Source organism: Gallus gallus, chromosome 4 (assembly GCF_016699485.2).
Source record: "Gallus gallus isolate bGalGal1 chromosome 4, bGalGal1.mat.broiler.GRCg7b, whole genome shotgun sequence".
Taxonomy (NCBI): domain Eukaryota; kingdom Metazoa; phylum Chordata; class Aves; order Galliformes; family Phasianidae; genus Gallus; species Gallus gallus.
This window is the reverse complement of record NC_052535.1, coordinates 31,627,288-31,642,703: the sequence shown is the minus strand read 5'-3', so window position 1 is coordinate 31,642,703 and position 15,416 is coordinate 31,627,288. Positions and strand designations below refer to the sequence as shown.

Genomic DNA, 15,416 nt, shown 5'->3' with positions numbered 1-15,416 from the left:
TGAAACCAACTTAAATTTGCTAACAGATCTCCACTATTCACTTTGCCAGAATTTGCAAAGAGAAAGTATAATGTTCGCCTTCTCACTTCAATCAAACCCTCAACTGCTGGCAGGACTGCTAAAGTAAATACTTATATGGCTTCATTAACGGATTAGATTTCTGCCTTTCCCTCCAAAATATACACAGTATGAGTCAAACGTCTTGTCTGCTTTTGCACGTTTGGTTCTTGGTATTGTGTATGACAGCACTGAGACGGGCTTCAGCTCCAGCCACAGTAACTAGGCTCTTTGCAGTGAAAGAAAGATAAGGACAAGGGTTCTGACAAGGCATTAAAGCAGGTCATAACACTTACTTAGCTAAATGTTTCACCAAAATGTCCAGCATCTCTTTGTTCTTTTCTGGGAGTTTATGGACCAAGAAGTGAACAGCATTAACTCGAGATTCAGGACTCCCACTTTCTAGAAGACATAGAAACAAATGAGAAGCTCAAAACAAACAAACAAAAAAAACCAAAAAACAAAGCTACTCCCACTCCTGCATAGAGACATACTGCACACACTTTGCTTCAACTTACATATTCTACTTTACATTTTACCATTACTAACTGATGGCCCTCATCACAAAAATTTAATTTTGTTGGTACTATTTTGTTGGCCTTTTAATTTTTTGTTCTGTATAATTAAATGACTTTTGCTTCTATGGATTTCACTAGTACACAGATGAAAATAAGAATTTGTAAGAAGTGGAAACAAACCACCTATCCACTTGTGAGAAGGGTGGATGTATTTCTCTTGCATACAATATACTTAGTGAAAGGTATATAAACAGAAAAATTTAGCACCTACTGAGAATGCAAGAAGTTTTGATTGCTCATCAGGTCCCATTTTAATCTAAGGCAACATTAATTGCTAAGTGTATTTCACATATAAAACACCCAACATATTTCTTCAGTGCATATTGCTGAAGATTTTTTGCCATTATTCTTTGCACGCTGTTATGCATTTTAGGGATGCTTTTCTATTCTTTTGCAGTGGACATCCCTGCATAGAGTTCAAGATAAAAGGTTACCAAAACACAAAAAGTTTAGTTCTTGGTCAGCAAGTTCAGACAGCCATAAAAGCTTAAACCTTCTTTAAAACAATACTACTTTATATACATGTGAAAACACAAGCCCTGATTAAGGGATAGCTAAGCAACTTAATCACAAGATACAGTCAAATCTTACATAATTACAATCTATCATGATGCATATAAAGAAAGGAAAACTGGAAGAACCTTTTAATCTTGGGTTTTGCTTTGTTTTGTTTTTAATATATATAGAATAGTTTCAGAGAAAAGGATATTCCTTTCTATTCCTGTTGGTTCTATGTGGTTAGTTTTTTTATAGTCAACATAGGAAACAACTCTAAATATCTATTTTTAACTACACTTTAACACAGATCTGCAATGTTGATTAGATTTACCTCTCCACTACATATACTCAGCCTCTGAAGAAAATTGTTTAGTACTTATGAACATTCTACTGTTTAGAACATGTAACTTTGAATGATTTCTTCTATGAAGGTGACTACAAAATAGAGAAGGGAAAATACAGTGAAAAATTGCTGGCAAAACTTCATAGATCAAGAAATTACTTACTTAATCCTTCCCAATCCTAGCAGGCAGACTTACCATTTAGGTAATACAATCTTGAATTTTGTTTAAGCACTTGGCTTCTGAAACGTGTTTTGGCAATTAATTGCCTGGGCTAATTCTCATTATGAATTAAGGACTACAAACAAACACATTCTGCAGTCTTTAAAAGTCATTAACGCAAACCGAAGAAGATAAAACAATTGTCTCAAAGTTTATTTTAATTTTGCTTGTTATGGTTTGCCAGAAGTGCTAGGGGCTGGAAAGAAAACCATCTAGATATCTGTTTGATACTTTGCCAAAAATTTCTTATACTGTTTTCGTCAGTCCTCTTCCAAAAAATTCCATGTATATTAGATATCATACAGACAAACTACAAGTGCTGTTCTGTCTTCTCCAAGTCTGTGTTTGAACTGCCAATAGTGTAATATGTCCTGTTCATTCCTTTCTTTCACTAATACATGAGGAACATTCAAGGCAGCCTGGATACAGACCTAACAAGGCACTGAAAGCAAGGGTCAGGCAGCTGTGCATTAAAGATTTAAATGAGCCTGAGCCAGTGTCTTTTCTTTTACTAAGCATCATAAAATGGAAGAAAAAAAATCTCAGTCCAAGTAGATGTTCATCATTATATAATAAAGGTAATTAGAATAGTCAGAATGTATAACTGAAAAATTTTTAAATGAAAGTGGAAAAACATGCTATGCTATGTCTGTCACAAATTTGTCTGCAACTACATACATCGTATGTGACACACAGTAGATCTGAATACACATTAAAGTTTCTATTTTGTTAAAAAATCTATTATTTCTTATTCCTGTATTTTAACTAGGTTGAGGATTTTTTTTTTTCCTGAAACTGCATTTGCACATGCTCCTACGGCTACAACAGTACTATAAGAAAAGACTTCTATTTGAACTACTGTCAAATATTTACTGGCAGGAATGATGAATTCTCCATGCAACTCATACGTCATCAGTGGCTCTGGAAGGCTTCTGTAAAAAAAGGATAACATAATAAATGCATTTACATTCCATTCTACCTGTATTTATTCTAAGCAGGAAACCTTTTTAAATATTCAGTAGTATAGTCATTGCACTGGAGTTATTATGGTGGCTCATGTTTTCAATGATTCCTAGTACGCATGGAAAACACAAAAATCAGGAAAGGATGAAGAACATAAGACTAAATATATGCATGCATATTCCATGAGCTGAAGTGAAGCCTCCCATATATTGTAAGCATCCTTTCAAAGTACAATATTGTGATCCCTTCACTGAATTACATATTATGTAATATGGTGGAGGAGTCGCCGTCCCTGGCAGTGCTCAAGAGGCATCTGGATGAGGAGCTATGAGATATGGTTTAGTAGCTTTTGGTAGTAATGGTGGTGGGAGGACGGTTGGACTAGATGATCTTGTAGGTCCTTTCCAACCTTGTGATTCTACGATTCTATGATTGTATGATTTAACTTTTGTTAGGGTTTTTAAAATACAAAGAATCACAAGTCAGTGCTTTGTTGCAAGTAAATTAAAACAGTTAGGTTTGCTGACCAGCAGCCATCCGCAAATAATACTACAGCCTTTGCAAATGGAAAAACTAAAATTGAAAACATTAGTCATCAATGTAAAATTTATTGAATAATGCAATTCAGAGTTCAAACATGAGAGTTAAAACCTTGATTCATTAACTTCACTTCAATGACACTTAAGAAATATTGGAATAAACACTCAGGCAGAAATATTGTAGGCAGGAAATACTTCATCAAGTGCACACTTTTTCTGATTCTTTCTTACATTTCCCAAAACCCTTATTTTCAAAATATTTCTTCAGCATTCTTTGATAGTGGTTTCCTTATTAAAACAGAAAACTAAAAATACCACATTTGTAACACATACAAGAAATTCAATAAAGCTCCTAGGCAATTTAGTAAAATATCTTGATCAGGAATCAGCCAAGCCATTTGAACAGAGAACAACTAAAATTCTTACTTTTAATATTCAGAATATTGTTAACATTTCATTTAGAATACCAGAAGCAAGGTTGAGAAAAAAATAAGAGGAAAACTCAAAATTTCATAACCCTTCCCCTTTCCATTCTACTACATCCAAACACAAAAAGGCAGAAAACACTTGCAATAATCTCAGCTTTCAGCAAGTTTAGTAACAATTCAGATCTCTGAACCTCCACTGAAGTTCCAATACATCTAACGTAACAACATTTCACATTAATATAAACATTAGTTATGCTAATTATTCTTGTCCTATGACAAACAGCAAACACGCAATTTGCAGAAAATGCACCTCTGTTCATAAGAGAAAAAAAGAACATATGCTACAATACTTGCTTTTCTTAACACACAGCATAAGAGAATTAAAATAAAAAACTGATGGTATGAAAAAAAGTAAACAAGAGAGAGGCTCACCGCAGATATTGCTTCATAGCACTGGTAATTGTCTTCACTTCCCAGTCTACAGAGTTTTCCAGGTCAACTTCATTGCAGGTTTTTGCATCTAGAAAATATTCAGAAATTGAAGAGGGATGTGGAAAAACTGGTGCTAAATCAATATGTCCTAAAAGAATAGGAATACATTAAACTTGATTGTGGATTTGCTCAAGTAGTATTTTTTTTTTTTTTTGCTATAATTAATACAACATGACAATGTCCAAACTTCCTTATAAATTTTATTTACATGTTCTGTTTTAAAAAGCACTTTACTGCTGCTTTGTTATTTAATGAAGGATTAAAAATCCCTTTCATGTGAAAAGAACTATATAGCAATTGCTATTTTCACACATTTAATAAAACAGAGAGATGTAAACAAGCACAGAAAGATGTGCATAAGCAGTTTATAAAAAGATAAGCTAGGAACAATTTATCTTTTCATTATTTAAAATACAAATAAATGGAGAATTCTTTAGAAGCAAAAATATGTAAAGCATTAGAAACAGTTACTTGGGCTGATGATGAAAATAGCCAATCAACTGCAGTATGATCATCTTTACTGCATGAAAATTTTTAAGAGATGTTCCAAAAGTAGAAAAAGGCAGTAAGTTTCCTCTACAAGATGGCTTGAATGTTGCCCTTACTTGAACAGTCTTAACCAATGTCAATTTGTCCATTTCTCCCATCTTTTGTATGTCTAGTTGGTAGAGTCTCATAACAAGACTGATCAAACTGAACTGACATACATCTGAATCACAGAAACATAGGGGTTGGAAGGGACCTCTCAAGGTCATCTAATACAACCCCATCTAATAAAGCAGGTTCTCTAGAGCAGGTTACACAGGAAAGCATCCATGTGGGTTATGAGCATCTTCAGAGAAGGAAACTCTCACAGCCTCTCTGGGCAGCCTGTTGCAGTGCTCTGTAACCCACAAAGTTTTTCCTCATGTTTGTATGGAACTTCCTATGCTCTAGTTTGTGCCCATTACCCCTTGCTCTGTTGCTGCTCACCACTGAAAAGAGCCTGGCCCCATCCACTTCCCTCCCACCCTTTAGACATTTATAAGCATTGATATCAACTCCCCTCAGTCTTCTCTACTCTTGGGTCAACACTCCCAGATCTCTCAGCTTTTTCCTAATACAGGAAGTGCCCCAGGCCCCTGATCAACTTTGCAGCTCTCAAGTGGCCTCTCCCTTGTCTTTCTTTTGCTGGGAAGTCCAGAAGTGGAATCGATCAGCTGAAGATTTTTTGAGGCACTGTTATGTGTTTTGCAATGTTTTGCCATTATAAACAAACAAACAAAAAAAGATAAGTCTCAAAACAGGAAGTAATAGTTATTTGACAGTCAAGACCACAGGGATGTAGCCAAATTAGTCCAATATATTTTGTAACTTCAAGTGCTCAAGCATTATTATTATTACATGTTCCTGTCAGTTGCTGCAGTAAACTACAACAAGAGTGAATGACATAGATTATGTGTTGAACCATCCACACAACTCAGAATTAATTTGTTACTTTGCCTGCCAGACAAATGGCAGACACATTTTTAAAAAAATCACATTAGGAGCCTTGATTAAAGGAGTAGGCCTTTTACTGGACTAAATAATTCTGTTCTAAAAGCTGTGCCAACCAATTATTTCTGTTACTGAATATTCTCCCTCATTATATCAATTATTTAAATCCCATATAAAATACAAGTCAGATTACATTTCCAACCAAAACTGTTACTAGTCGGTCAGCCACCACCCAAAATCCTCACAACTGTCTTAGGAAAACATTTATTTTTTCTCTTTTCCACATGCTAGCTTCTCCTGATTCCTAATTCTCTTTTTGGGGAAGAAAACCTTTCTACCAAACTCCTTAAATAAAACTGCCGTAGCATAAGAAACTAGAAAAATCTATAGGGATTTTATTATTAAACCACTATGTAATATCCTATCCAGTGTTTTTAAATAACTGCTTCATAATCATCAGCTGTCCTTTCCAGTCAAAGGAAATTTTCAATTACATAAAACTTGGTGATGATGAAACTGAGGATGAAAAAAAAGCCCATGTGCTTCTCTTCCAAAACAAACATACTAAAAAATTATATAAAGTATTGCTGAAATGCTTCATTATCTCTTAGGCAATAAAATCTAATTTAGCTATGCTACCAACTCCAAACAAATCTTAGTTTGACTGTAGAAACTCATCAAAACTCATTAAAAACTTTATTTTGATACTTTCAGTTTGACAGTTGCGCTATATATCTCCCTACCCACTACCCCATATACGTATATACCTATGTAAACATATACATACACAACAATATATAATCTGACTGTTCCTGTTCCATTTTCCCCCCTATACACCCAAGACCACTGTACAATCTGGAACTTCAACCAAGATTTCAAAACTTATTCCATTAGTTTTCATGCTATTTGCTTGCATAGCAGCCACTATGTGCATTAAAAGGGAACTGTACACCTGTAAAAGTAACTAAGCATATTTATGGAACTGATTTTGGCAGACCAACTCTAAATTTCAGGCACGTCTTCCTGACAATAAGGGAGCTTGAGTTTATAAAAACAGCTCACTAAACTAAGGTTAGAAGTAGACTCTCTACTCTCATTTGGGGTATGCCCACTGTAGGTATATATGCACACTGTACATAATGAAAGTGGAGACACTACTTCTAGAGCAGCCTTTGTAGAATAGAAAAGCACAATGCTGGTTACATGCAACTTCGAGGACTAAGTTAACTGCAAAATCAAGTCTTTGTGGGATTTTTTTGTTGCTTGTTTTTTTGTTTTAAAGCAGAATTGTATATTTAATTGCTGAACATCATTGAGCCTCATTTTACACAGGACTTTGTATCACTAAATTACACACTGAAAATGAAAATCTGTGCATTCTCAGAATTAGAAAAGCAGATCTCTAAACATAGTGGTTGACTTTATACTCACTTGAATTTCAGTGTACTTTAACCAAATTTTATAGAAAATACTCAGAGAAAGAGACAGATCCTACATGCTATTGATGCCCTCGGTTACCACTAGGAAGACTTTTTTGCACTTCAGGTCTTTCAGACTGTGAAACTCACGGTCAGTGACAGGTATCCTAAAATACTTTGAAATATTATCAAATATTTTAAAATACAAAAAGTTAATATGAGGTTTTTATGATTCTGAACAGAGCTTTCATATAAAAGGGTGTCTAAGAGTATACCCGGAGACAAAGGATTAAAGATTAATCACTCATTTTAAATTCTACTGTACTACTGTATATCAAAAAGAAACCCTCTTTATTCTTCTCTGAGGAGAGACAGATAAAGAGCACAGATAGGATCGCTTTCAACAAATCATCAGAAAAAGAGCACCTGCTTGCACCCTAACTTTTTTTCTGTTCAGTATTTTGTCTTGTCTTGATACCACTGTATTCTTCCCACTTCAAATAACTATAGGAAACTTGGGAATGAGAAAAAATGTTTCTAATTTAAAAAATAACTAAAAACAGATGCTGGAATCCCCACTAAACTCTTCCAGCTGCTACCGAACCACTGGCAACCTAAGTCTATTTAATTTGGATACGACTAATGGCAGAGAGGAAAAATTGTCTGCCAGACCTGCACGTCCAAGGAAAGCCAGTAAGTGCAAAAGTGAAAAACATGTCATGATATCAAATGCATCTTACTGAGATTCTCTGAATGACAGCTAGTCTTTTTTCCTATAGTCAATGGTTACTGTTTATTGAGCTTAACTCCAACACAGATAAACAACCACAGGAATCTGTTATATATCTGTCATTATTACTAATCCCAGTTTATATTTTTTGTAAAACAATGTTATGCTGCAATACTCTAAAGATTTGGGCAGGTTTATGTGCACAAATTAGGAACATTGGGGTGCTGTTAATATTGATTAAAGTAAGATACAAGAAATTAATATTTAGGAAGGTCATTATGACAGATTGATATGATATACAGGCCCTCAAGCCTGATGTCTTATCATTTCTGAAGAGACAGCCTGTTTGAGGAAAGAAAAAAAAAGAAAAGGAAAAGTCTTACAGGTGGCACTGAACTGACAGCAGCATATAATATAAAAGCGCTTTGTCATTCACATAATGTCTGGGGTAATGAAATGAATTCACTTTCTGGCTTCCTCCAGTTTGCAGTGCCAAAGAACACTGTGTTATCAGCACAGATGGAGCATGCATGGTTCTGGAGAAGAGCCTGGTGCAAACTGCAAACAAGCTTCTTTGCATACCAATGAATTCCTGAGAATCAGACCTTTGCTGTCAAGTGACAGGTTTGGAAGCTCTATAAAAATGAACTAATCCCAGTGGTCTTGTCTGACTGCATGTACTGTCAGTGCTCAGGACAAGAAATTGGGAAACACAGCACATCTTGCAGTCAAGGCTACTACTTTGGTGAGAGATACCAGGCAGATGAGGGATTTCAGCCAGGTGCCAGCACTATTTCTTTCCCCCCTCAGGGATAGCAGAGTAGCAAAAGAACTACAGTCACTGGGACTAACGATGCATCAAAATTTCCAGAAGGAAAAAAAGTTTTGAGAATAATTTCATGAATCAAAAACATTAAAAGCTAAACATAGCAAGGTAGATATAATACAGTCTAAGATGTTAGCCACAAATAAGAATTACACTACTTAACTTTGTTAAAATAAATCCTTCCTCCATCTGCCTTCCACCTTGGCACAGACATAGTTATTACTAATACGTATACCGTATTCCTCCTCTTCAACCAAAGAACTCCTCATCAGCAGGCTTAACCTAAATGCCTTATTTTGCACAATGATCAACTAAAGACACACATGAGCAACCATCTGTACACCTTAAACAAAAGCGAAGGTTGAAAACATCGAACAATGAAGTAATAAGCTTCAAATGTTCTTAAACTTGGTATTTTGAATTATCTGACCAGACCCATAAAACCAGGCAGTTTTGAATTCATTTTACAGAATCACAGAATAGTGGGGTTAAAAAGGACCTTCTGAAATGATCTGCTGCAAGCCCTGCATCTGCAGGGATGCCTTGAGCAGGCTGCCCAGGCCCACGTCCAGGCAGCTTCTGAATATCTCCAAGGAGAAGACTCCACATCCTTTGGGAAACCTGTGCCAGTGCTCAGTCACCTGCACAGTAAAGAAGTGCATCCTGATTTCCATTAGCCTTGCAAAAAGCCCATGATTTACTCCTACATATTCCTTAGTAGTTCTCTTAGTGTATGCCGACCAGCTAATTTTGCACTCTGCACTCAACCTGGGGTGACCTTACAGTGCTATAAGGATACTTTTCATAGAGTAAAGCAAACAAGAGCTGGCCCATGTAAAGAACAATTACAGGAAGATGCTTTCAATTTTAAACACAGACAGAAAAACAAACATTAAATAAAATATGAAAAAAAGATCATAAAATAGAGGCATACCCATCAACAAACTCAGAAGTCTCTGGACCTTTGAACTCACCCCCACAACTCTGTACAATCCTTGGTCATTTATACCTATTATGCAAAGGAGAGAAAAAAAAACAGCAGAAGATCAAACACAGCAGTAACATTCAAATTTAGCATTAAATTTTTTTCCCAGGCAACAAATTATCCTAAAAAGTAAGAAAGACTACGTACTATTAATGCAGTCATGAGAACAACTTTATAAATAAAGCATTGCAAGAATCCTTTCACTCTTCTGTGTTTTTGAGGTACACTCACATTATTTTTTGGAAAAGATTCTACTTCAGATACCAGGAATAGAAGCAAACAAGAGCTAATCTTTCCTTGAAAAATCAATGGCTGTTTTCAGATTTATAAATGACATTTCTGATGCATCGATGTCCATATTCTAATAATGCAAGAACCAGCCCAACAAATGATAAATTAAGATTTCTTTAATAAGGATAATTGTGTTTTTTTCCCAAAACACGTGCATGACAAAAAGTTGGGATAAAATAAACTTGAGCCTATTACCAATCCCCAAAACCAAGGCTTCTCAAGTTTGTAAAAGCTTTTCATTTAAGATTTGAGGTCTCATTCCAACCAATTGGGGTTCAAATATGAGTCAAGTTCAGAAGCACCACCTCAGGTTACTGAGATGAGTACCTCTGGTTTTGCTGGGGATGAATACAGTAGCCATAAACAGCACTGTTTTCAGCCTCTTGCTATCATTGCATGTAAACAGTGGATTGCCTCCCTTTCATTTCTTTCTTTCCTCTCATATACATTCACTTGTCTATCATATTTCTTCACCTACTTTTCCTTTTCTTCATCATGCTTGGTTTTATCCCAGGGAAATAAAAATTTTAATATAAATTAAAGACACACGAGAGGGTTAGAAGAGGAAGAGAATGAAAATGGCACAATACCACGTCTTCCTATCTGTTGTATATTTTCAGAGTCTGTATACTGGAAGGTAAAACATAACAGCCCTGAAGCTGACAAGATGTTTATGAGGCCACATAACAAGCAGCAACCTACAATTAGTACCATACTGTACTTCTATATTCAGATTGGCCTAGAAGAGTAGAAATGCCACAAAATACCTCTACTTCTACTGCAAGGAAATCTTTTCAAATAACAGATTACAATCCGTTCTTATTCAAAATATATTTCAACAAAGGAAGATGTGCAGAGAATTCCCATTTTAAAAACCAAACTGCTTCAGCCCAGAGGAGGAAAATTAAAACCAGTCATATGAGGAAAAAAATGCTTCTTGAGTAAGTATTAGATGAAGTAAGTAAAGATCACTAGCTCTTTAATAAACTATTGTCAGACACGATCATAACACAAAGCAAAAGTATGGTGTCGAGAAATTCACGTTTTCTACATCCTCCTCCTGCCTAGTCCTGCTACATTTTTTCCCTCTTCTCCCTCTCCCTCCTCTTCCTCACACAGCCTTCAAGATCTCTGAAATCTTGATGGACTCCTCACCGTTAGTACTGCACAAATCTCTGTTCCCGATGACAAAAGGAACCTGATGTGCTATGGCAGTAGCTGCTACTTCTCTCAGTTGTTCTGCCTGGGCAAATCAGCCTTTTAATTTCTCCAGGATGCCAGCACTGCTGTAATAATGCTGAGCCTTCAGCTAGACCTCCGAGATGGTTCAAATTAACACAGTAAGTCAGATCTTCAGCATTTCATCTGTGGTCATCAAAACCACAGCACTAGAGTATGCTTATAGTTTAACTGTGTGCGAAGAAAGAACCACAAAAAATAGTTGTGGCCATAATACTACCCTTCTCAGAATACGAAGTTATCAATTCAGACAAGTAAGTTTTCCAGCGATCTCCAGATGACCTCTGCGATGGCACGCTATACAAGTCTTGCAGACTGCTAACACTAAGGGAAAATAAACACAGACTTTGGTCCATTTCAAACAAGGATGCACTAGGTACCTGTTCTGAGAGCAGCAAGTAAGTCCAGGAACGTTCTGGTACAAAAGTAATAGTAAACATTTTAATTATTTGAAAAAATGTATCACAACTTTTTTTAATATGATGCCCACCACTACTTTCCATGAAATAAGCCTTCTGCATCATATGCAAGAAATTAAAAAGCTGGAGATGTTGTCCTAGTCAAACACACCTCTACTTTAACTTATTTCAGAAGTTGTTTCACCATTTCCTGTGTTACTAACACTAAAAATCGCAAGAACCAAACTGTGCTGACCCCAAACACCCACAACATACATTTAATGGCTTAAAAATAATTAAGATCAAACCACAGAAACTACTGCTCAATATTAAAACAGACGTGATATGCATAAGTCTCTGAAATTATGGCACATTGAAACTTAGACATTTCTCCAGCAAAAAGCATGAATCTGTGATAGTGATTATCAGATAACTGATCCGTTTCAAATTCAACAACCTGAAAAAGCACAGCTAATTGCTAACTGACACCAAGAAGTGCAAAGATAAATTAATATTTCAACACACTCTTAAATGATACCTTTAAACATACCATTAAATGATGTTTTATTTAAAATACTTACAAAAAAAGTACTATCGAAACAGTACTATTTCTAATTTAATCTGTACGCTTCAGGTTTTCAGCATACCAAAGACTGATAATGCTTGGCATTTACAGAACGCAATTGACAAGGTGACTCATTTCAAGGAACAGCTTACCACTGACTAAAATGCTGGTTCTCTATCCGCTGGCTCAACTTGTCACTATTAGCAGCTCTGATCAGTAAAGCCCTGCAGTGCAGTTTTCCTCATATTTACACAGTCTAAAGATGCTTGGCTCTCTGATACCAGAATTCAGTATAGGTGCATGATTTGTGAAACAAGCTTAGAGAATTAAGGTATTTTAAGTAAAAAAGTATTTACACTATTCTAAGAAAAACATGTCTGCAGGCAAGTTTACTGGATGGCTGCCATTCTTACGTGTCCCTGACACAGGCTATTAACAGAGGTGCAGATTTAACTGTTTATTACCAGATTCCACAGTGCAGGAACAGTCATACAAGAGACACTCTCAACTCAAGGTAATATTTGATTTCTCTATTTACCTGTAAAAGTACTTCCTCTTCACCATCTTCTTTCTTTCTCATGAAGAGAAAAGAAAGATAGCTCAATGCTGCCATCTGTCTCCACTGTTCAGATTGGCAGCTCCCATAGGGCTAAAATCAAGGGAAATGGTACCACTCTCACACTTACCTACCACATGCTCACAAAATGCACAACTACTTGTGCACAAAAACATGCACAGAGTCTTTAATACTGGAGCAAATAGCTCTTCTGTGCTTCTTCAGAATTTTATGCTGTTCCATTATTCTAATTTCAGAATTATAAACAAAATGGAATAATCAAAACAGAATCCCAAGATCAAACGCAAAACATGCATTCACATCCATCCAGAACTGTGCTCCATATGTGGCAGACAAGCTCAGCGTAACATTGCCTTGATAGCTCAGCATCTTCTATTAGGTAAAGCACAGCCACTGTTATTATCCAGTGATGCAAAAGAACTCTCAATCAAAAGCAAATATATATTTTAATCAAGACGCTATCTTTGATTTTTCTCTTCATTCAAAGGAAATCATTTTGTTCTTGGCTTTATAAAAGTGAATGTAACTGAGCAAAATTAACCAGCCATTGACAAGTTTATGTTCAATATCACTGTTATGCTCTTCTCTCTCTGAATACCAGACTTTCTGCTATGACATGACAAGACTATTCTCAGTTTCCTCCCACACAAGACTGTCCTCTCTTTCCACCCACACCAACCTCACACCCATTATGATTAAAAGAGATAAAAACATGGCACACAAGCACAATCTCTGAAAAGGCATCTGTCCTGCTTTCTTCTGTCGAACATAACTTGCCTTTGATATGCTATCATTAAAGTAAAATAGTCAAGTAAAAATTATTTTAAAAGCAAACAGAGGTACAAAATCTGCAGATCTGAAAGACAGTTTTTCTTTACCACTGTACCACTCTTCAGTTGAATTTTCTGGAGGTAAACAACTGAGTGTTCTCCTGACCCTCTTTGTGTTTAGCTCAGTAGATATCCAGAGAAGGTCCTGCAGAAAACATAAACTGATCCTCTGGGAATGCTTCAGTCGGTCTCACGTGCAAGGGCTGCTCTGAAAGTAATACCTCCTATTTTATTATGTTGGCCCACAACATCAGAGGCAGATGTTGGTGGCATGGCAATAGAGGTTGAACCTTCCCACCAATACTGTTACATTTTGCTGCCATGCGACAGATGGCAGCAGTAGGGCAGTCTGACAGAATGACATCTGACATGGAAGGGTGTACGAAACAAAGGTGTGGAACTAAATTCCTCTATGAGGAAATAAATGGCACCCACTGACATTCATTGACACTTGCTGAATATTCATGGGGACCAAACAGCAGATGTGAGCACAGTGAGGTGGTGTGTGGTACAGCAGTGGCAACAGAGATAGTGGTTCACCTCCACTGGTGCAGATTTTTACAAGTATGGCATGCAGGCTCCTGTCAATGGCAAAAATGCATAGCTACTGGCGGTGACTATGTGAGAAATAGTGTTTTGTATCTGAGAGTTTGCTCTATCAACTAGTGTTACTGTGCTTCTGCATTTGTTGTACTTTCCATGGAAATAAATAGGAAGCATTACTTTCAGAGCAATCTACATACGAAGTCAGTATTTTGCTTGCTGAGCTTTGTGTTGTTTGCTTTTAAATGTAGTTGATGTTATATTTAGAATCTATAAACTGAAAATCTTTGATAGTCCTTGAAATTCTATGGATGAATCAACCTCATTCAAAGATATGTGGACTGCTGAATCCTTGAAAGATAGCACTAGCTCACCTAAATCCATTCTTGGAACCTTGGGAACTGAAATACTTACTGAATACTGATTTCCTTTTCCTTAAATATTCTCCACAGTACAAACAATACTTCTTGAATACTGTCTGCACATAGATCTTTTTCCTTTGTCTCCAATTTTGAAGTGTACATAACAGTAAGCCTAATGGCATCCTTGCCTCTGGTGTAAGATTCTAACTCCAGGAAAAGTACTTTAATACTTTCGTTCTTTACTTGTCTCCTTAGCTTTTATCCTTCTTTCTTCAGTGTTTGGATAGATAAGCTTCATTCAAAGTCAACGAACAGAATACTAAAATTAATTTGTCTATTCCAACAACAAAGAAAAGATACGCAGATTCCCTTCAAGATTTAGAATATTTTCTTAGTTGTTGTACATCAGTATTGGCCTCCATTGTTAACGGAAGTGATATTATCCCTTCGGACCACTTATTGTAAGCACATCTGTTGGAGGAGAACCATACTGAAAAGGCTAGAACTGCACGGAAGAGATTTCCTGCACTGGTCAGTGTAATCTCTACCATGTAGTCTTTCACAGAAATTTGCAAGGAAACTACATCACACGGTCTAAAACCAGACCAACGGTTCCACTCCTTCCATAAACAGAAACATTTGGTTGAGTTTATCATTACCTCGTGTTTCAACAGCACTGATGCACTTTTTGATGACTGTGAACCCTATCTTATCCAATTGCGCACCTACAAGAAAAAGAGTTTGAAAAGTTTTAAAATGCCATTAAAATATGTCTTTCTCTGAAAAATAAGACAGAACTTAATGACTAGTATTTCTCAGGCAAAACTGTAAATATTCTCAAACAGAAATACTTCATTTCTTTTTCTAGACAAATACCCCTTTTCTCCCTCACACTCCCAGCTAGCCCAAGTAAAAGCATGTCCTGGTGGTAGTGGCTACACTGAATCTATACAAAACAGCAGCCTTTGAAGAAAGATCTCTAATCAGGTACATCTGTTGGCAGATGCAAAAATGGAATTTAACAATACTTACTGCAACACTGACAACATCTGAGAGAG

General features: G+C 36.3%; 1 protein-coding gene across 3 annotated transcripts in view; it reads right to left on the bottom strand.

Annotated features, from left to right (window-relative positions):
- ARHGAP10 (Rho GTPase activating protein 10) overlaps positions 1-15,416 on the bottom strand; it is a 128,481-nt gene that overhangs the window by 48,635 nt on the left and 64,430 nt on the right. For 2 of the 3 annotated variants that reach the window (XM_420436.7, XM_046940593.1), the window contains exons 13-17: positions 15,018-15,083; positions 9,503-9,577; positions 4,059-4,146; positions 2,570-2,628; positions 354-459 (exon numbers count right to left, since the gene is read on the bottom strand). In XM_420436.7, coding sequence (XP_420436.1) covers positions 354-459; positions 2,570-2,628; positions 4,059-4,146; positions 9,503-9,577; positions 15,018-15,083 — 394 coding nt within the window. The remainder of the gene's footprint in view (positions 1-353; positions 460-2,569; positions 2,629-4,058; positions 4,147-9,502; positions 9,578-15,017; positions 15,084-15,416) is intronic. The other variant, XM_046940592.1, reaches the window with a different exon arrangement.